We start from the raw sequence: 22,552 nt of genomic DNA, 5'->3' as shown, positions 1-22,552 counted from the left end.
AATTGTTGAAACAACTAAAAGAAAAGAACAGCACTGTAGACGAACGATTAGGCAGCTGCTAGATTTAGAGTGACTTAGAAAGTTAGCGTACTATATAAAAGGGTACAACTATAATTGTAATTAGACGTCACACTGTTTTGTATAATTACTACGATTTTGAATGCATGCATGGTTATGGCCAAGAGTTCATTAGGAAAATAGGCAACTCCAATGGACTGCACACAGACTGTAGTTAGCTAGCTACCAACGTGCAAGTTCAAACTTCTTAGATTTGCTCTTTGACAATGAAGCTTTAACATCAAAATCTGCCATTAATAACTTATTGTGTGAAGGCAAACACAGTGATATATGACAAGTAAGCAGACTCACACAGTACAAACGAAACGACTACTATAACCCGTGGTAACGTAAGTTTGACACATGTATAATAGGATGTTGTATACATGTGTAGGTATAGGCCACCTATTATTTACAGTGCCGACTTTTGATACAATTACATATGTTACTGCATATTATTATACAGCTGCTTAATTACACAAAATGTGGACGGTGGATACTCACCACAGTCGTACTGTATCAGTCTCGTTTCCGGAAACTGGAAACACATAGCAGTGGAGGTCTGGTGGAGCACCCTCAGTGGGCGTGACAACCCTGTCGTTAGCGTCTTGTTAACGAGTTGCTCGTGGGTGATATACGCTAGTGGTGGGTGGTAGGTGTGGAACTTGATGGAGGGGGCGGTCACTCGGGGCACCGTGATCACAAACCTGATAAATAAATGGTAATGAACGCTTGTGAGCAACCAGCCAAGAACATGTAGCTATTACTACAGGCAAGAGGTTAACTAGCAAGAAAAGAGTACATGTATGTACGTAGGTATGATGATGAGACTAACTGTGCCAGTTCTCTAACCTCTTGATGACCTCGCTCAGTTGGTCCAGCCTCTCCTCCAGAGTGGGTAGTGCAGCTGCTAGTAGAGTGGACTGCTCTGTCCAGGACAGGGACGAGGTCTGGTGACGCAGACAGGCAGAGTGACCACTCCATCGCCAGTCCAGGGTGGGAGGTTGTGACGAGGTTTTCCATGAGCTGAGAGTGGTAAATGTGCTCAATTTAGTCCCTTAAAAAATAATATGGTTGTTTGAAAGTATACAGTCAACTCAAATTCTTGAGTTCTGAGAATTTATTTTCCAAATATAGAAGCTACGCAAACTAACCAGCTGCTCCTGGGGTGACAGACACCTCTCACTGCTTCCACAAGGTCTCTCCCATATACCGGCTGTCTCTTGCATCGTCGACTGTTCACCTCACACATCTGGCGACGTCTCGACAAAGTGAACTCCTCTATCTTCGCTTGAAGGGTAGGCTGTGAGAGAAGAAGTTGGAATCACATGCACGGCATCACATGTTATGGAGCACATACATGTACATGTAATTAACCCAAGGCTTATAATATATGTATATGTAGTAGTCTGTTGGTTTGTTTGTCTGTCTGTGTATTCTGAGTCTACTCACCTGGATGCCATAGCACTGCGTTTACAGCATGGATAGCCTCCACACAACAAGACTAGTTATAGTTTCAATAGTGGCAGATTTTGATGTTAAGCTTCGTTGTCGAATAAAACCGAGCAAAAGCTAACTTGCTATGTTGGGTGCAGGGCTAAAATGACACGACTTTTATTAGAGGCACTTATTTCACTGAAGTGATCCTGTACCAAGAAGAATGGAAAAGGTCACTAAAGTAGAAAGCTAGAATTACGATTGTGATTATGTTGCCTCGAAGGCTTCTTTGCTTATCCTAATGTAAGCCTCAAAAACATATCGGGAGGTATAATTGTTTCTTTGCTGTGATATCTTAGTCCACAGTGCATGTCTTGTTCTATTAGTCAACAGCTGAGCTAGGGTTTAGCACTTTAGTTGCAAAAAGGATTGGCTTCTCAACACACCAAGGAAACGAGAGAGAGAGGATAGCTTATCTGCGCACAACTTCACACATTACACTTAACACAAACATAATAACTTAACCTGAACAGTTGATTAGTCCTTGCTATATTATTATACATAAGGACTAATCAACTGTTCAGCAATAGATATACATGTAGCGTAGACCAAGTGTTGTATGAAATATACAGGCACCCGCCTAAGGGAGAGTTGCCTGTGTAATTGTACACAACACGAAGGTTCTCATATATGTGCTTTATATAACGACGACCCTTACCAAATTATGCCTCGAGGCTACAGTGTACGTGACGGCATAAAACTGAAGGGACTGTATGCTTTAATTACACGCTTTTTACCTTAATGAGTGATATAAAAATGTGTACAATGTACTACAATAACAGGTAGTCTTCATAATGCAGAGGTTAGTCCACTCACCAAGTGGAGGTCCTCAAGGTAGCCCTCCCCCTCCCTGTCGTCACCAGAGTCACATCCCTCACTCTCCACCACTCCCTGTGGGTGGGTGGGGTCCAGGATGAGTAGGCGTGGTGCTTGCAGCTGTCGAGAACGGTAGGCCACAAACGCATCTGTGGTGACTTCGTAGTCGGCCAGTTGAAGGTTGAGGAAATCCAAACTAACATTCTGAAAAGAAAATGATCACTTTCAAATTTTGACAGATTACATTAAAGAACACAGCGTTCGGATAATTTCCCAAGGCAAAATGGAAATACCTACATGTACATGTAGCTCAATGGTCATGAATTTTCTGTAGACACACACTAAATCAACTACCATGCAGTACCTGGAATGGCTGTGAGGAGGTGGTCTGTAGAACAAGAGAGGCAGTGTAGTACTCCAGCGCCAGTAGTCTTAGCGGAGAGACAATGGGGCGGAGCTCAAACAGGTCAGGGTGGTTGCACACCTAAAGAGGAGGGAGGCAGGGTGGAGTAAACAGCATTATGATAAAATTCACTTGTAACATATTGTGGACCATGTGACTTCATTTCCCTGGATATCGTCAAAGCAATGGTATTTGTGGATTATAGCACATCTCTATAAGGCACATACCAGACCTCCTATAGTATGATCACCATACAAGTAAGATCATTCAAAATCTGAGGTATACCAATGTCACAGCCTATCTGCCGAGTACATGTTCTAGGTATACCAATGTCACAGCCTATCTGCCGAGTACATGTTCTAGGTATACCAATGTCACAGCCTATCTGCCGAGTACATGTTCTACGCCTTCCCCACAAACATACCTTTCTGAGTTGCATGAGAATATTGATAACGCTGAGGTAGTTCCCACTAGCCAAAGAGTCTTTGGTCCTGGGAGAAAATTAAAATTGCTCACAATTGGCATTATACGTATCAATAGAGTACATGATGCTTAATGTCATATTGTACACTAGTTATGTCATTTTACCTTGTGTTTACCAGAGGAGGAATGCCAAGGTTAAAAGGTAACTAATTAAAACACCAAGTGGCCTTATGTTTTACATGTAAACTGAGTTCTCCCTCGCGCCCCTGGGTTTATACACAACCATTAGCTTGATCCTCTTTATAACACAACAGAAATCGGTTGAGCTATCACGCCCCAAACAAACCAGCTTGAGAGAAGAGATCTCAATTTAAATACAACCTTTGACCGTTTTTTACATTCTTTGATTTTCCACAAGATATGGAAATGAGCCTTCTGCAGGTAGGGTATACAATGTACATGTACATTTTGATGTACTGGCTTGCTACACAAGTAACAAGTAAGGAACAAGAATGCTCAATCTTTCATTAAACGTGACCCTATTGACCCTGGCATTCCTCCTCTGAGTGTACCCTGTGTTCAGTGGTTTAGTGTGCAATAGCATTACTCTTTCAATTATTTGTGTGGTCACCCTCTTCAATACAGTGACATAAATAAGCAACAACAGCTTCTTTGCATAAATCAAAAGCAAATAATAAAAAAAATGGCGCTCCCCCTCCCCCCACACACACACACATCTCACTTTGCTTTGGATATGTTAATTGTTCAAGTACTACCAGTTACCCAGCAGTGATACCCCTCGCCATACCACTCACTTTGCTCTGGACATGTAATCGTCATAGAGGAACCGCTGTCTCTTTGAGAGCTGACACGGAATCAAGTGCTCATACTTCTGAGGCATCTGCTTCTCCACCTCCATCTTACGTCGGTGCAGGAGGAACGGCCGCAGGACCTGTGGGAGGGAGGGGAACGAAGGATGACTTTGTCGTACATACGTACTACTAACTAGTGTGCACATGCATGACCAAGGTTTCAGATATTTATTTCCACACTGTCACTAGTACTAGTACGTACAGTACATCCATTCAGTTTTGATACCAAGGATTCATTTATTTCTATGCTGTATAATTAGCTCTACATGTAGCTCTCTCTCTGCTTAACTGAATAATACAGAGTTAAAACTACTACAGTAACTTCAATATAATTATCTCCCAAGCCAGGGTGTCATACAGGATTTTGAAGTAGAGGGGGGAAATGAGAAAAGTAACCAGAAATGAAATGTTGCTAAAAAAAGGTCAACTGTTATTTCAAAGCAATGGATACTCAGTCATAATTGAAAGGCGGGGGAAATTGGAGCTAGGGGGGGATATCCCCTTCCCCCCCTGTATGACACCCTGCAAGCACCCGCCTCACCCCCTCTTCACACACACACACACGTACCTGATGGAGCCTCTTGACAATGGAGGCGTTGTACTCCTGGCTCCCCTCCACCATCCCAGTGAGAGGGTTGGAGAACCACTCCTTAAAGTCAGAGTGAGAAGAGAAGACAGCTGGCATAAGGAAATGCATGAGTGACCACAGCTCCATGAGGTTGTTCTGGAGGGGTGTGCCCGTGAGGAGCAGTCTACGCTGACTGTTAAAGTTGAGTAGGGTCTGCCATCGCTGGCTCTTGAAGTTCTTGATGTGTTGGGCCTAGAGGAGGGTTAAGTAGACGTTGCGTATAAAATCATGTGACTACAGGGTTTAGTTAGAGAAGTTAAGTAGACGTTGCGTATAAAATCATGTGACTACAGGGTTCAGTTAGAGAAGTTAAGCTCTAGCTGTTCCAATAATTATGTTTAAATGTATATTCTGGCCAGTAATTGTTTCCTTTGTTTTTTCTTTGTTTTTTCAGTGACGATAAAAAAAAGAGCAGAACGAACTGTAACCTGTAATCTAAACACTCTCCTACATATAAAGAGAAGAGCTCCCAAGATATCCGCTTCATGCTCACCATAGCAACATAGTGATATTCGAGAAAACAATAGACGAACAATTATATGCGTTCATGGTGTTAAGCACTGTACCTTACATGTACATTCAGAGTCTTAATTAACTCACCTCGTCTAGAATGATATACTTCCATTTCTTTTGCTTAAAAGATCTGTGATCGGTCACTGCTATGTTATAGGAGGTGACACACACATGGAATGCGTTCTTCTTTGACCATCCCTACAGAAACGGAAGAGAAATATTAGTGAAATGGAGCTGAAAACGAAAAGGTAAAAATGACGTATGTAAACTGTACATGTATACCCAACTACTCAAAGGGAAGAACAAGGAGGTCGGTCACCCTAACACGTGGATGGCAACTTTTAGCTTAGCCTCGATTCCAGGCCGCTAAGAGAGGGCCTGGTATCGACTGTTTGCGCATGCGCCACCTATTACCCAGAAAGTGGGTAATTCGGATACCATTGTATTTTGCTCAGTAAAACAATGACGTCACAACGAACGGAAGTGGATTGAAGAAAGTGGGATAGAAGTGTGATTGTAGCCCGTGTGATAGCATTCTAATAGCTACCCTTAGCCTACTATGTTAACAAAAGACTCACAGCCTGCAACAGTGTGGATAACAATCCTCTGAACGGAGGGGAAGGCTGACAATAGCCTATATGGATAGGCCACGCCCATCTGACACTAACCTTGGTGAAAGTCGACTCTATCAGAAAGAAATTGCTGCTGTAACCAATACAGCTCTGTCTCTAGCTAGCTAGCTATATAGCTCTGTGTCTGACTTTATGAAGAGTATTCTTTGTCTGTATATGTTATTCAGGATATAATTCGGGTAAAATTCAGTTTAATGGGAAACATTACGGGAATATTATCCAATAATTTTGCACATGCGCAAGCAGTCAGTAGCAGGCCTAATTGTTTAGGCCTTGTGAAGGAGGCTACTTTTAGCTGTGAAGTACTCAACACAATCAGGAGTAGAAATCTTTATTATCAATCTTATGGCCTAGGCTACAATGAAGTGGTGGCCTATATTCATAGACCCAGGGAATCCCAATAAAAAGCAGACCATATTTGAACACCCACACACACACTGCACATGTGACAAACAGATCTACTTGATACTAGTACTGGCCCCAAGAGTTCAGAACAAAGAGTTTGAGAGAGCTACTGTGACTGTATTCTATTGAAGAAGCCAAATACTATCATGGGTAACCAGATAGTGTAGTTTCAGATAGTTTAATTGTATGCATGTTTATAATAGCTGTACAAATCTGATGTTTTTTGTATGCCCACTGCACTGCTAGGAGATACTGTTCAAGTGGGTATTGGTTCCTGGGGTACTGGTTGTTTTGTCAACATGACGTATATCTCTCCAACGGCACCAACCCGGACTGGGCTCAACTTCATGTGTGGGCAGGACTATGTGTTCCATTGCAACCCCCGCTACGATGAAGGGGTAACTATGCCTGTGCAAACACACACACGTAGCCAGTACCCTAGCCTAAAGCAGCAGCTTAACAGCTTACATTGACAAACCCTAGCAGCACTACCAGCGTGACCTTTACTGAAACCACACAATTGTAGCGTTGTGTTATGACTGTACACACTTAGATATGTTCTTCTGCATGTCTACAGGCTCTTGTCCTGAACACGATGGCCAACCACCAATGGCAAGGAGAGGAGAGGCCCCCTAACTTCCCCTTAGGGTATGGGCAGCCCACACAGATTACTACAGCTGTCAATGACCAGACTGTCGACGTCTTTGCCAACAAGAGACAGTTCTCTTATTCTTATCGCCATCGCTACGATATCAGCAAGGTCAACCAGATCCTATGCCACGGAGTAGGCAGACCCATAAAGGTGTTCATTGGAAAGGTGAGAATTAGCAGCAGCTGCACATAGTTAGGGCATGTCGATGTAAAATAGCTTGTGGGCACAAAATCTGATCAACTACTTATTCACAGGCTCTACCTGACTTTGAAGTGGGTAAAATTGTCTACATCAAGGGGAAGGCTCCAGCGGGTAATGGCTTCTCTGTGGACCTTGTACCCTCTCTTCCCTACGACTACAAGTCAGAGACCTTTGCTTTTCATTTTAGTGCCAGGTTCAACGAAAATGTGGTTGTCCGTAACCACAAAATCAACGACGTTTGGGCAAATGAAGAGAGAGGCGGAGGAATGCCATTTGTGAGAGGAGAGGTGAGTTAAAAAATAAACTAGTTTAGAAACCCCTGCCATAGTTCTTACAACTGTTAAAAAGGTGAACATTACAACAGCTGTCTAGAAAATGTACAGAAATTATTGAATCTGTGTAATCCACACATGCAGTCTTTCTCAATGACGATTGTGGCTCAGAAGCACGGGTTTGAAGTGGGTGTGAATGGAAGTCACTTCTGCTTCTTCAAACATCGAGTTCCTCTTACCAAGGAGATGTCTGTGGAGGTCATTCATTTACCCTTCATTGAGAAGATTGAGTACTGTTAGGATTTGTAGCTAGTGAGTACTGTTAGGATTTGTAGCTAGATAGTTATAGAACTTTGTGTGAAAAACTCCTAATTATGTGATCTACTTCACTTCTATGTCAGTGCATATCCGAGATATTGTTGTGGGCACTTGAGATTATCTTTTCTAGAGACAATAGTCATGATTGTGAATCAACAACATTGATTTTAGATTCTGTTTTGCATGTTGGGGTGCAAACTGTGAACTGAAACTGTCTAACCACAAGCAAAATAAACAATAATTGACCTCTCTTGCATATTGAAGATCAAAGGTCAAGGTGGGATATAATTAGAAAGTTCAACTCCTACCTTAGACAGCATGGGCAACTACAAATCAGTCCCACTAGGTAAGCTAGAACACCATGCTGGGTTTAGTATACCACATATGTAGCAAAGTAAGAGGTGTATTATTGTGTCAATGTATTAGCATTTTAGGCTGCATGCATGCCATACCAATAATACACCAGCTAGTACAGTGTACTGCTGGGCTTCAGCATGCTGAAGCCCTCCCTGGCCCTATAAATACATACTGATAGTTATTTGTTTGAGACCAGAGACTATTAAAGCTGATGATTAATATGTAATCATCAAGTGGAGGAACCTATGGTTTGGGGGGCTGAAGCTTCCCTCCAATATTTGAAGAGACATACACTACTGACAGTTCATTCATTAAATTTTGTCAGATAATTAACATAGATAATTAACATAATAATACTTGCTTTTGCACTGCAATTAACCTATATCCACGAACATCGTACAGTTCCCAGTGCCACAATTCGCTGCGACCAGTTTGAGCCCGGTATGTTTGTCAACCTCCTCATAAACTCAACAGAAAAAGGGGCATTCAATATCTTCCTAAATGACAATGAAAACAACCACTTATTAGAAGTTACTCCGGACTACACTACATCAGTGAGTTCATTACATATGTACGTTTTGGTACCCTAATTAGTGTAACAGCATTGAATAGCATCTGAAGACTTTGAAGACTTGCAGGCTACGCTGAACAGGGCCACATTTTCCTAAATTGCCAGAAATGATCTCTGGAACTAGCCTGTAGTGGGGACATGTACATGTATATAGTGTTTTGTAGCTAATGTGTAAGCCACGTGGTTACTAACCGACACACACACGCACGCACGCACACACACGCACGCACGCACACACACACACACACACACAGAGCTTGGTGCTAGGTAGCACACTGGGTCACAAAAAACACAAGGAGAAACCAACATCCATTCCTTTGGAAAAAGGGAAGGACTTTCAACTGACTATTTCTGCTGAAGCTAACTCTTTCGACATATTTATCGAGAAGAAGAAGTACTACTCTTACCAGTACAGGGAGGATGTGACGAAAGTAAAGAAGATAGTGTTTGAGGGGAATGGAAGCATGGCTTCTCTATCCATTGGGAAGGTGATACCATACGGTACACATAATTTATGTCCCAAAAGTGGTCATACTATAGCTACACCTACATGTACATGTACATGTATACAACCATCTGTTTTTAACTACAAGAACAACCAAACATCAATTACCAAAAGCTTTAAGATACCATTTATAAATCAATTGTTCTATCTCTTTCACAAAAGCACAATACGATTACCCCCCCCCCTAACCACACACACGCACACACACAGTGCCTACTTGGTCGAAGCTGGTCCGATATAAAGGTAGTCTACATACAAGGAAAGGCTCCGAATTGTGACAAGTTTGCCATTGACTTTGCCTCTTCGTTCCAGCCTAATTATATCCGTGACAACCTCCCTTTTCACATGAGTGTACGCCTAAACGATGGACGTGTCATTAGAAATGCCAAAATCAGTGAGACATGGAAGGACGAAGAAGCGGACGGTGGGATGCCCTTCAAAGCGGGGGAAGACTTCTCAGTGACTGTGTTTGCTCAAGTAGGAACATTTGAAGTTGCAGTCAACTCAAATCACTTCACGAAGTTCAGATATAGAATGCCACTGCCAGGGGACATGTCAGTACAGCTTAGAAATGTATCACACCTCAAAAAGATAGAATATCATTGAACTTTAATTACAACACACGAAATTCATTGTAGCTCAATAATTATTTTTGCAGACTAAACTAACATCTGACTAACATGAAACCCAGAGGAGGTAGGACAGGTCTCAATAGGTCGCTATAAAAGAGCGTACAAGGGTCTTCATTGTATTTTTGCATGTGATTCCTCTAGTTAGAAGTGATTACAAGCGAATTCGTCTCCAACAGAGCTAGCTAGAGATTAGTCAGCTCTAGTACTAACAGTGGGGCCAAATGCTAGTCGTTTGCTCAAAGTCGGTTTCGAGAGGTGCAAGTGTGCCTACTGGACAGTTTATTCCAAGGCTGCTGTTTTCGGCCCGTTAGAGACCCACAATCTCTCTTCTAAGACTTACATATTGTAGACTCAGTCAAAGCTAATCTCTAGCTAGCTCTGTTTGAGACTGTTCACTTCTAACCTAGAGCATGTGGCTGTCGCACGTAAGCAAACACTGACATTATGTGCAGCAATTAAGACCCTAGTACGATACCCTCATTAGCGACCTAATGAGACCTGTCCTACCTCCTCTGCATGAAACCACTGTTGTGATTGATTGATTGACCACACTGATAGTGGAACCAACTGCTGTAGCTCTAGAGGTTAAAGTTGAACAGTGGGAGCTATTTAGAACATATGCCACAGTCTAGTCCAGTCCAGCATACAGTACAGTACAGATGCAATAATGGGTAAGCACAGTACATAATTATGTCCTTACCTAACAATACACCTATGTTAATATTCTATATGTGTACCTGCATAACTGTACAGGCCACTAGCTAAATACACAATAGTGCACGTAGTACTGCACATGTCAACGTAACCATGCATACACAATTCTTCAGAGATAGTGTGTGATGAATTCAAAGGAGACATGTTCACCCATTTGGAGTATACCTCTCCACAAGAAAATGGTTCACTAAAGGTCACCTTTTTTGAGTGCTCATCACAGAACTACCTTCTACAACTGTCTATACCGTACAGCAAACAGAGTGTATGTAAACTAATTCAACACACACACACACACAACAATTGCAGGAATGCTCACTGAAACATAGCATGCTTTAGAAGCATTATGCTTATCTTAATACAAGCTCCCACTTCACTTCACGTAAGCTTTCCTTTGGGGACTGGTATAAATGTAAGCTAGTGTGTTTAGTCCGGGATGGGGGGGGGGGCTAACTAGTTGAGATATATCCCTTTACCTCCTATTGTCCTACATGAACTTTACACAGCAAGACGTGACACTAACAAGGAGAACTGCTACACAAGGCAACATATCAGAGACTTGTCCCAAGAACTTTCCTCTGGACAAAGGAAAGGCCACACAGCTGACAATATGGGGAGAGTCGGAGAAAATGGAGTTTCAAATCTACACAGATCAGCAGAAGTGGCACACACTTCAGCACAAGTTAAACTATGATAGAGTCGACGGCGTGGCCATTACACTGGACAAGAAGGGGATCACAGATATGAATATGATCTTTGGCATGGTAATGTCCTAGGGGCAATAAACCTGCATGTACACTATAATATACACCTGCCACCCATATATATGTGTAATCACAGGCTTTTACTGCAATAGATAGGTATTCGTTGCAGAAATGTACATGTACAAATAGCAGTACAGTATTGCATAAAATAACTATCTGAGTGTATATAAACTTTAGGAACGACCACTATCTTCCTCCCACACACACACACACACACACACACACACACACACACACTACAGTACCTCCCCAGTTACAGCGTCGGCAGGGTGGTGTACGTACATGCCGTGGCTCCTAGCAACGGGATATTCTCTATTGACCTCGTCTCTTCGGCCCCCGACAAATACGACCTCAACAACATCCCTCTCAGAATAGCAGTGGATTTGGACGAAAATCACGTCACTCTGAGCCACAAAGATAAAGACAACAAAGAGAAGGGGAGTGACCAGAAGGCGGGGTCGATGCCGTTTTGTGAAGGAGAGGCTTTCAGGATGATGTTGTTTGTACAGACGGAAGGATTCGAAATCGGAGTGAATGGAATGCATTTCGATTTCTTCAAATACCGAACTTGCACCTCTTTCAATAATATGTCAGTACAGCTGGTGAATGTGACAGCTATTCAGAAAATTGACTATTACTAGCTCAAATCATTTTGTTGTTGACAAAATACATTTATTAGAGTGAACATGATAATTGTTTACGCAGTGATTAGGTACAACATTATTCATGCAGCAAAAGACGTCAATTGTTAGCTACAGATACGTACGTAAAACTGATCAATGAATACACTAGTTACCACGCTAGTAGGGTACACTAGTAGTGCGTGTAAGACGTGATTAATATTTATATGTAAGTATTTGAAAACGTAGAGTACACTCAGGCCATAATTAATTCCAGCTATGATTATCGCACAGCTCTGTCCAGGGACATGACCGTCATGATGACGTGACGAATGTGCTCAACATTGAGAAGATCGAGTACTACTACAGTGCATAACTATAGATTTGTTAGCACTAGAAACTGTACAGTAATTTCAGAATTGAGAACACACTATACACAGAGGTATGATTATCCCTAATTGTTTGTAAGCATATAAAATTATTCATGTAGCAACATACGTCAATCATTAGCTAAAGATACGTAAAACTGAACAATGAATATACACTTGCTTACTACACTGTTCCAGTGCAAGACACAACATCATAATCAATTTTTATGACCAGAAATGAAATACGTATGTCATATAATAAATGAATAATGGTGTAAGATATAAGAAAATAAACGTCACTAATTTAGCTAGTCAAGCCTAAGTATAATTATATAGAACAAGAACTATGCAGTACACCTTGGTCACTATTATCACAGCTGTACTAATCTGTACGGGTATCCATGGTAAGTTACGTAGGGGGAATTATGCTTAGAAATAACTGGGATCAATAATACATACATGTAGGGGGCCAATATCTAGAATGCCACAAATATAGTAATAACTGGACACATCACCATCTCTAATTTGGTACCCATTAACTGTCACATAATTAATTGCACAGCAATTTCTATTCAAAACTTTGGACCTGGAATGACTGTGTTTTGTAAGCACAAGGAAGGGACTGAACTAGTGTTGACTAACTACCCAAACGTACTATTAGTGGTGTTTCATCGATCAAATGTAAGTTGCAAAAACATAATGCTCGAGAATTGAGTATCAAGTGCAATTAAAATTACATTACTCAAGATAGCATACATGCAGGAGCGGCTACAATTTGCATTCAGGTACTAGTTGTATGGCTAAGTATGCAAAGGCGACCCTAAAACCCACCAGAATTCACGTACCTAAGACCACCTAATTAACAAACATTTTCCAGGGGGGCATGCTCCTGAGTTCCCCTAGCCGGTGACACACTCCACGTGCCTTATTTCCCCCCCTCTACTTCAAAACACCCTGAGTCATGTATACTAAATGGAAGGGGTATGTACAATGTATATGAACGAATGTATAGTAACAGTCCTTTTCCATAGCATATTATAATTTAGATCCCACTTGTGTGTGTTTAGCAGGGAATTATGAGCCATAATCTCATAGTTTCCCAGGGAATTATAAGCTTGAGGGTATAAAGTACAAGTATAATTTTTTTGAATGCACAGAAATGATAACAAAGCTGTAGCTAGCTGCATGATAATTAGCTATGGCTGTTCAGTTTTTTCACTACCAGTTTCTATAGCGTTTGCTGGGTTGATGGTAGGGTTCACCAGTATCTTTTCTTGTCTCTATGAGGAACACTAAGAGCCAATGATTATAACAGTTCTGGGTCCATTGTCACAAGCATGAAAGCATGTCTTCAACTTGTAGCATTTGTCAACTTCGTCCTCCTGACTTCTGTTTCTATCCTGCAGCCATGTTTCAAACAGTAGACTCCTGTGTCTTTTTGGGAACGATAGTGCACTGTAGCATTGCTGCAAGCTGTTCCTTGCTAGCTAGCCGTACATATCAGAACAGTTTACTGAGCTGGGGGTGGGGCTTGAGTGCAGAGAAAAGAGGAGGCTGGGCTCATTTGTTGCAGAGTGCTTCCTGCACAAGGTTGGAGTCGCTAGTTTTCCATTCCAATGTTGAAGAAGGCCAATGAAAGGTTATTTAGCAGAGAAGCAGAAATCATCTAGCTTGTCAAAACAGGACATTTTCAAAAATAAAGCTGTTGCTAAGGCTTGCTGCTTTTATAGATAAAACTTCTTGCCTGAGGCAGCCAATGAAAAGTGGGATCTAAATCAGTTAGCACATGTGCATTCGGTATCTATGTCTAAATTACATATTCAATTTTATACTATAGCATGTTAGAATGAACACAAAGCTAGGGGGGATATGGCAAACTGAAGTGGTGCTCTCTAACCTAAACCCCTCCCAAACGGAATGGACCACAGTGGTTGAAGTTAAACAAAATGGATACGATGTCTACGTCAATGGAAAACACCACCTATTTGCACATCGACAACCTGTTACAAGTGTAAACAACATTACATGTGGGAATGATCAATTCAGTGTAGGAAAAGTAAGTTGTGTGACAACCTACGCTAACATACAATACATAGTCATCACTTAATTGCAAGCAAAGGGTCTACCTTGTCGCTTTATGATGTAACACCAGCTGGAAAGGCCAGTTTGCCATTCGTTAATTAAAAGCCCACAATACATGCATCTCACTAGAACTCATGTTGTGACTTGTGATCAGGTGGGGTCTTTCCCAAGGTACAGTAATGATTATTATATAAACTTCTGTACAGGTACTCAGAGATTTCTCTATGGGCAGAGTGGTCTACATAAAGGCTACTGCTCCGAGCAGTGGAGATTTCAAGATAGACCTCCTCCCAATGCTCCCCCGAGAGATGAACTGTCAGTGGAATAAAGTTAGCCTAGTCCTCCACGCCAAATTCAGTTCCAACCCTCAGGCAGTCACCAGGAATACGTACGGGCCGTTATGTAATGGGGTGGAGCTTGGAGAGACGAGTGGGGGTATGCCGTTCATAGCTGGAGAGCCATTTGAGATGCTGATAGTGGCACAACAGTTTGGGTTTGAGATTGGAGTGAATGGGAGTCACTTTGCCAGCTATGATTATCGCACAGCTCTGTCCAGAGACATGACCATCATGCTGACAAATGTGCTCAACATTGAGAATATCGAGTATTACTAGACTGCACAACAGTGAACTATAGATTTGTTAGCACTAGAAACTGTAGAGAAACACAACTACATGTACATTGTATATAGATGTGTTAGCACTAGAGGCTGACTGTACAGTAATTTCAGCACTGCATGAACACACGTACAATATACATGAGTCGATCCTACACTGTAAAAGTTATATCTTTCAGAACAACCTTTTTTTTGTAGTATTGTTAAAAATTATTATACGTAACTGAGGATCTTTTTTTGTCAGTTGACTATTAAACAATTGATGATCGAAACATAATTATTACAGTGTACATGTAAATATAAACAAAGTAAAAAATCACGGCTGAAAGGGGTGGAGCCAGACGTCATCATCAGCACAGGCCAATTCCAGAAGGCAAGGGATGGAATACCATACACTGCACACTAGTAGTAATCGAACTTTGTTTGAACCCACATGTACTATTGTAGTACAACCTCTCCGCATTATGATCGATATACACGTTGTATTAATACATGTACATGTGAGTGGGTGAGTGAATAACGTATAGTGCGAAATTTTCGAGGGGCTTAATTTTTCACGGATTTCGTGGGTAGCAATCCTACACGAAAATTAAGTCCATGAAAATTGTTCTTTAATTAGCTGTAACGTGCAAAGATTTAAGGCGTGGCTTCCGGTAAGCAGTCATTCTGCAAACATTGTGCAACGAAAATGCTTTTAGAGGCCAATCCACGAAATATAAGTACCTCGAAAATTTCGCGCTATACGGTATAAAACAACATGAATCGCATTAGTACCAAAAATCAAAACAGTACACCTCATGATAAAAAATTTACCAACCGTACATGTACACGTATTTCCTTAAAATACTGAACACTTGGTCGCCAGTGACGGTAGCCTAAACACCACACCCTGGGAACCTCAGGAAATATACACTCTCCCACAGCGTTTAATCAAGGAAATACAGTACGTATTCAACATAAAAATAAAGCAGAAGATGGTGTGGACAGCTGCCTAGTACATGTACTGTAGCTATATCCAGACCATTCTCTACTAGTGTGTAGACTCACCACTCTCTTCTGTTTCCTCTCCTTGAGGGTGCCGAAGTAGGTGAGTATTTTGAAGGCAGGACTCCATTTCTTGAGTTCTAGTTCCCAGTTGAGCATGACGGAGGTGGGCACTATAATGAGATGTGGTCCCCAGTTGCCCTTCTCACACGCCAGGTGGGCGAGGAGAGCGATCGTCTGGATCGTCTTGCCTGTGGGGTTTATCGTGTATGTACATGTACATGTAGCAATAGCCTCAAGTGTTCAGTGTTTCTACCTCCTACATGTACAAGTAAGTTATAATTATGAGACAGTGAAAGTGAACTGCATGTACTGTAGTTACTGAATCTTCAAGCTCACGAATACGGCATAATTAATTATGTTGCGTATATGTACATGTACTACAAACAATTGCCCAATCGAACTGTTTCGCTGAGAACCATTGCACAGCACGCATACAGCAACATGCAGTACTAATGACAAATGTTTCAGTGAATATATGGACATGATCTGGGCCAGGTGAAATAGCACAAAGACATACATTTTGTATACACAATCTATGTGCTTTGGATGATGGCCCTCCCGCTAGACACAAACCACGCCTACTCACCGAGCCCCATCTCGTCAGCCAGGATCCCATTGAGTTTCCTGTCGTGCATGGCAACCAACCAGTCTAGTCCGATGTGCTGATACTCCCTCAGTGTGTGACGGAGGAGGAACGGTACTGGTGTCTTCACCTCCGTTGTTGCCAAGGTAATGCCCTTGGGCTGAAACTGCTTGGCCACGGCAGCCACGTCAGAGAGACCAGCCTCAGTCTGAAACGCCTGTGGGGGGATGCAAGATATATTAATGGGTCATTATGCAGCTACTGAAACACTCATGCGGGCTAGAATCGAGGCTACGGAAACTCTTATTCCGAAAATTGACTTTTTGAAACTGAATACTAGTCAGTAGTGTAAATACATGGTAGATGTAGATATTCTACACTATTACTAACTTCCTCGAGGCTTTTCCCTGATACCAACAGCTCCAGTCCAGCCTCCTCTTCTTCTGACTCCGCCCCCTCTTCCTCGGACGCACTTCCTGAGGTATCCATTGGACTAGTGCCTGCACAAATAAGATACATGTAGGGATCAATGGCAAGACATAATCATAGTACTCGTAGGGAATGTTTGGTTCCTCCACAAGTGCATGTACGAATTGTCTAGTTACATTGGACGTTAGTGTCATTTAAATGTTTACCTTCACTTGGCTCCTCCACATCGGTTTCCGGTGTGTCAGACTGTCTCTGCAGGTTGTACCTGGCCAACAGGTCTTCCAGCGGAAGCTCACCTGAGCAGAGGGTCAATTTACCATTTGAGTTTCAGATGTTACAACAAAACCTGGTCACTCTATAAGCAGGTCATCTTCTACAATACAGATCCTTTGCTTCGAAGTTCTTGCACAAAGGGTATTTTGGCACGGTACATGTACATGTAGGCTAATTATTGCACATCACTGCACGGGAAAACCCATGGTACACACGGTGTACTCACGTACAGTGGATACCCACATAATTACATGTATAAGTTACTGTACATGTACATTGTACATGTATCACATGTGTTCCTCCACTATACCTTCCTTAGCCAGGTCGTCCATCTCTGTCCGGTGGTCCTGCTCTCCCTCGTGATCCTCCTGCTCCGATATGGTCCCCTCCTCATCACACTCGTCACCACTAGCACGGTACTCCTCCGCATCACCACCCTCACGACTGGCACTACTCTCACTACCCTCACCAGAAGTAACACCTACACGCTCACAAGGGTCACTGGTAACACTAGCGTCACCAACATTGCTATCAGCAGCTTTGTCGTCATCACCAGCTGGCTCTTTCTCCAACAAAGACTCTTCGGGGGGGCTGAAATACAAAAACAACAGGTATAAATAATGCACATGGCTAAAAAAATTTATTAAGGGCTCCCCAATAAATAAAATACCTTGTTGGTTTCTCGACAGTTGCATCATCAGCAGGAAGAGCCTCTACTTCCATTGCTTCATCACTAACACTGGGAGTGGGGGTGGGGAAATCCCCACTGGCCAGCATCTCCGGGGGAAGACTGTCCAGGAGTTGGTCCAGTGGTATATCTGCCTCGTTCTGCAGCTGTCTCAGCTCCGAGCCGTAGTCCACACCCTCCTGGAGATGGGCAGGCATGGGTGCGTGGGTTAACAATGTACATGCAGGGTTTCATACAGAGGGGGGGCGCCCTGAGATTTCCCCCCCTAGAAATCTGAAAATTTATGATGTCATAATAAAAATGTATGACTTTTCTCCTTAAAAATGTCTACAATCTCATCAATAAACTATAGACTAGTAACAATGTATGGTTTGAAGCACACAAAAAACCCAAATTGCACCTCAGATACCCATTCCTCAAAAAATTTCCGGGAGAGGACCCCCAGACCCCCCTCAATTAAACGTTTCCCCCTCCCAGCTAAAAATCCTGTATGAAACCCTGACATGTACAAGTCATGTATGTACACGTAAGCAAAGAATAACTACACGTAAGAAGTGATTGCTTTATAGGACTTCCAACTCCGCATCATCTAGAACATACATGTAAGGAAAGGGAGAAGGAGGACACAAAATTGACAAAATGTTGAGACAAGGAGTATCTTTGAATCAGGCTATACACATAATCAGGAGTGCACTCCTGACATAATTTATGACGAGTTTAGATGGCGAAATATTTGTTTAGATACAGTAAGCAAATGCAGCTGTAGAGACGCACTGTACATTGTGTACCTGGTTGAGTGCTTCTTCTTCCCTGTCGATGGTCTCCTCGTTATCGCTTTCTTCCATTCCAGCCACAAAATCATCCGACTCTGCAGCGTGAATATCACACACTAATGTGTAAACATGGTGAACTATACAATGTAGACCGTGTACAAGTAGAGTACGTACATTGTACATGTACAGTGATTACTGCAGCATAATTTTGAGTCAGTGGACATCTAGATCTAGATAAGGATATTCATTCTATGAAAGGATATCTCCTAAACAAAGGAATAGTGCTTCTGGTCCCTCAAACACAACATATACAAGTAGTCCTATAAAACGTTCAAATACAACTGTCACGAATGCAACCAAAATTAGCCAGAGGTTGTCATTGTAACAGTTACAGTTAACTGCATGCTCACACAAAAGGTAAAAAGTCTAACGAATCAATGATGTACATTAACGACGTGCAATTACTGCCTTGACGACGTGTAGTTCACTCGCATAAATAGCATTTATTTAGTTTGGATCACGCATACATTTCTAGCACTACGGTACATGCATGCATGTATTACTGTTAAAGAAATACCACACCACTGCTGACTCACCATCTAGAGAGCTGCTAGCTGCACTTTGTAGTGAGGGCTCGGCTGAGCTAGTCGCGGAGGCCAGACCCTTCACCAGCCACTTGGAGTACTTGGTGGTCTGGTCAACAATGTAGTCCAGGTGTAGGTCCATGGCTCTCTTTCTCTTCTCCTCCAGCAGCACCTGCTGCTTGTGCTCAACCACCTGGGGGCACGGAAAATGAAGTTGGTTATCTCAAGTCTCAGATGAGATTAGTCTAAACACGTACATGTAGAACATACGCAACAGGACACATCTTTCTAGATCAGAAATTAGAAAAAAACGTACATGAATTCTTGGACAGAAGCAAATCTATTACAGCTTTGAGCAAACACCGTATTTGCATGAAGACACATGACAGAGTACTGGAAACAGCCACGGAATTACAAGTTATAGGCACATAACACGTTACACCCCGCTATTAATTTTAAAGATACGTACACTAACTGTATGTGCATCAGTCCTTATTATAACGGTCGGCAGTCGACCCTTTACCGACCATTTAGTGCAGTGATTGGTTGTGCTGACAAATTGGCTGGACAATGTTTTAGTGCTGGTACTAGTTCTGTAGCTGGTTCTTTAAGTCTAGTACTAGTTCTAGTTCTGATAGCTCTCTTAAGGCTAGAAGGAGCAAGCATCTAGTTAGTATTGCTACTTTTGAAAGGTGAAAACAGAAGAAATGACTGTGCCAAGCAGCATACAATGGTAAGAAGAACCATCTTGTTGAAAGAAAAAACGTTGTAAGCATTTTGATGGATGCTTATAATAAGCATGTAATACACATGCATCATTGTACAGTTTTCTGTGACACTCAACGAGTTTGGGCTATAGCCAGAGGGCATGGAACTACTCACTTTCTGAATAGAGTCCCAGAAGTGTTTGATCTCCTTGGCAATGGTAGAGGCAATCTTCTTGAGTTTCAATTGGTCCTCTTTCTCGGCTCTAGCATGTTGCATCTCCTTCTCCTGATGGTAGCGGGCTATACTGCGACTCAACTGGGAGGGAGGGAGGGAGGGGGATACAGTAAAACCATGAGCATACGAAATGTATCTCTCTTAGTACATACATGTACTACTTGTAATATTGCGGTCACTCAATCTACATCTGTACATGGAATGTATATATAACACTACAATTCAAGTGCACATCGTCACCTCTATTCAGTAGATGCACACAACTCACCTTCTTTGCGGCATTAATCTTCCATCTCTTCTCATTCACAAAGTCAGTGGCTAGCCATTGCATCTCCTCCAACAGGTAGTCCCAATGAGTCTTCTTTCTCGATGGCTCCACCACCTTGGGCAGACGACAAGCCGACCAAAGGCCCTCTCTTCTCAACTCAGCGATGGCTTTCTTAACGTCAGCTTCGTGTCTTGCTCGCATAACAATGTCCTCGTGTGAGCTCTCATACACCGAACTGAACGAGGCTTGTGCGCGTGTTGACGGTCGCGGTGAGGGGGTCTGGAACGAGTTACCACTTTTAGGAGAGGCGGGGGTTAGTTGTTTGGGTGTCCCTATCTGAATACTGGCAGGAGAAACGGTTGAGAGTGGGATTTGAATCATGGTTGACAAAGAGTTAGTCGTAGGAGCTGTGCTGGGAGGAGTCTTGTATTTCTCCGGGCTCTTTGAGGCTTTTAGTGTACTCGGTTGTTTCAGTGGTTGCTTCAGTGGTTGCTTCAGTGATTCCTTGAGCAGTTCCTCTGCCGATGTTCGTCGAGGTGTGAAGCTCTGAGTCATGTCTTTGGGGGAGAGGAGTTGGTCTTGGTTTGTAGCAGCGCCTCCGGATTCTAGCTTATTTTTATCAAGATACTGATCTCGTAAGATGTTAGGCTTTTTCTTCCACGAAATAAATTCCATCAAATTACCGCCCCCTTCCAAAAAGAACTTTTCTTTTAGCTGCACCTCATGTTTCAGTTTCAATGTTGCAGATTTCCTCTTGAAGGCTTTCAATACTTTTGCTCGTTTATCCTTGATATTCATTTTTCCGTTTTCTTTCCCTTTGGATACAATGACAGTAGCTGTGGCAGCAGCTGACGTGCACACTGGTTGTCTGTTGCTATCAGAAGACGTCGCTACGGTTGACGTGACAACAGTAGGGCTAGCCGTGGTGGAGGAGGGAGTAGGTGTAGACTGAAGAGTAGCGGGGTGGTAAAGAAACTGCGAAGGTGACAGGCAACTGTTCTCGGCTTGTTCTTGCGGACTCTCACTGGCTGGTGGCATCACCATAGAAACGGAGTATGGAGGTGGGGGGATCAACGGAATGGGACTCGGAGTCATCACGCGTGTAGAGAGGAGGGGTCGTCTTTGAGGGGCTATGGTCGGACACATAATTGGAACGGTAGGGGATCCTATTCCAATTCTGGCACTGTATGAGGCGGGCACTCTCAGGGGTACTGGTGATGCTTGTAGAGGCAGCATCCCAGGCCTCATAACGGGGGCAATTGGGGGGACGACCCCTGTCGTTATGTTGACTAACGAGGTACGTGGGGCACCAGGCGGTCGGACAATGTGCTGCAAAGGAGGCCGTTGTGTAGGGACAAATGACTGGGGCGTGGGCAGAGACGAGGGTCTAATGGGAGGAGTTGCCGTCAGTCGAGGCTGCTTGAGGGCAGGGGGAGAGGACTCTAGGTCTTCAGACGCAGTTCGCTTGTGGGCCATAATTCAAATCTAAATACTGTGTGTGGTGTGTGTATGAAAATATGAATGATTTCCATTTAGTGCACATCACATTGCAGTGGCAAATTACAAAACATAAAATCGACACATTTGCAGCTACATACACATCCTTCACAAGACATGTGCACTGCGCAATAATAATATTGTTAAGTAGATGCACACACAATAAGGAAAGTCTAACCAGCAAAAATATGGGGCTTTGTCAAAAATTATGCAGTGCAAAAAATATCATCAATTCACTGACGCAAGGCTTTTTCAAAGCATACAGTATGTAGTATGCATGTAATCAAGCTTAAAAGCTTACCTGCAAATAAATCAGCAACAAAAATCCATAGCAATTAGTTTTGCCAATTTTTAAGCTCCAAATGTTGCTAAAAGTCAATGTCAATCACCATACGACATACAGAGTGCTCAAATATGCTCCAAACAGCCACTGGCGACCGATCCAAACGTCTTTGCGAGGAGATACACTGCAAAATGTCTTCTCATCACAGCAGTGGACCGTCCGCCATCTTAAATGAGAGCATGGTTTCGAAGGCTGGGTCTCATTGGTTAA

General features: G+C 42.6%; 3 protein-coding genes across 3 annotated transcripts in view; 2 read left to right on the top strand and 1 right to left on the bottom strand.

Annotated features, from left to right (window-relative positions):
* LOC135340314 (helicase domino-like) overlaps nucleotides 1-22,530 on the bottom strand; it is a 34,729-nt gene extending 12,199 nt beyond the window's left edge. The window contains exons 1-20 of the mRNA XM_064536632.1: nucleotides 22,301-22,530; nucleotides 20,503-21,994; nucleotides 20,175-20,315; nucleotides 19,305-19,485; nucleotides 18,724-18,803; nucleotides 17,918-18,114; nucleotides 17,558-17,838; nucleotides 17,181-17,270; nucleotides 16,936-17,045; nucleotides 16,549-16,762; nucleotides 15,963-16,150; nucleotides 5,297-5,407; nucleotides 4,637-4,888; nucleotides 4,012-4,148; nucleotides 3,198-3,264; nucleotides 2,735-2,854; nucleotides 2,371-2,574; nucleotides 1,212-1,360; nucleotides 910-1,083; nucleotides 562-764 (exon numbers count right to left, since the gene is read on the bottom strand). Coding sequence (XP_064392702.1) covers nucleotides 562-764; nucleotides 910-1,083; nucleotides 1,212-1,360; nucleotides 2,371-2,574; nucleotides 2,735-2,854; nucleotides 3,198-3,264; nucleotides 4,012-4,148; nucleotides 4,637-4,888; nucleotides 5,297-5,407; nucleotides 15,963-16,150; nucleotides 16,549-16,762; nucleotides 16,936-17,045; nucleotides 17,181-17,270; nucleotides 17,558-17,838; nucleotides 17,918-18,114; nucleotides 18,724-18,803; nucleotides 19,305-19,485; nucleotides 20,175-20,315; nucleotides 20,503-21,978 — 4,375 coding nt within the window. The 5' untranslated portion in view covers nucleotides 21,979-21,994; nucleotides 22,301-22,530. The remainder of the gene's footprint in view (nucleotides 1-561; nucleotides 765-909; nucleotides 1,084-1,211; nucleotides 1,361-2,370; nucleotides 2,575-2,734; nucleotides 2,855-3,197; nucleotides 3,265-4,011; nucleotides 4,149-4,636; nucleotides 4,889-5,296; nucleotides 5,408-15,962; nucleotides 16,151-16,548; nucleotides 16,763-16,935; nucleotides 17,046-17,180; nucleotides 17,271-17,557; nucleotides 17,839-17,917; nucleotides 18,115-18,723; nucleotides 18,804-19,304; nucleotides 19,486-20,174; nucleotides 20,316-20,502; nucleotides 21,995-22,300) is intronic.
* On the top strand, nucleotides 6,258-11,934 carry LOC135340165 (uncharacterized). The gene is made up of 11 exons (XM_064536489.1): nucleotides 6,258-6,396; nucleotides 6,493-6,644; nucleotides 6,824-7,063; nucleotides 7,153-7,386; nucleotides 7,516-7,666; nucleotides 8,449-8,600; nucleotides 8,872-9,105; nucleotides 9,333-10,425; nucleotides 10,582-10,730; nucleotides 10,972-11,229; nucleotides 11,472-11,934. Exons 1-8 carry the CDS (start codon nucleotides 6,393-6,395, stop codon nucleotides 9,726-9,728), a joined length of 1,563 nt encoding a protein of 520 aa, XP_064392559.1. The 5' UTR covers nucleotides 6,258-6,392; the 3' UTR covers nucleotides 9,729-10,425; nucleotides 10,582-10,730; nucleotides 10,972-11,229; nucleotides 11,472-11,934.
* LOC135340317 (uncharacterized) lies at nucleotides 12,479-15,203 on the top strand. The gene is made up of 4 exons (XM_064536634.1): nucleotides 12,479-12,621; nucleotides 12,780-12,898; nucleotides 14,055-14,273; nucleotides 14,506-15,203. The coding sequence occupies exons 1-4, from the start codon at nucleotides 12,564-12,566 to the stop codon at nucleotides 14,911-14,913; spliced, it is 804 nt and encodes a 267-aa protein (XP_064392704.1). The 5' UTR covers nucleotides 12,479-12,563; the 3' UTR covers nucleotides 14,914-15,203.
* Nucleotides 22,531-22,552: the final 22 nt, after the last annotated feature.

This window comes from Halichondria panicea, chromosome 8 (genome assembly GCF_963675165.1).
Source record: "Halichondria panicea chromosome 8, odHalPani1.1, whole genome shotgun sequence".
Lineage (NCBI taxonomy): Eukaryota > Metazoa > Porifera > Demospongiae > Suberitida > Halichondriidae > Halichondria > Halichondria panicea.
The sequence above is the reverse complement of the archived record's forward strand: the minus strand, read 5'-3'. Positions and strand labels throughout refer to the sequence as shown.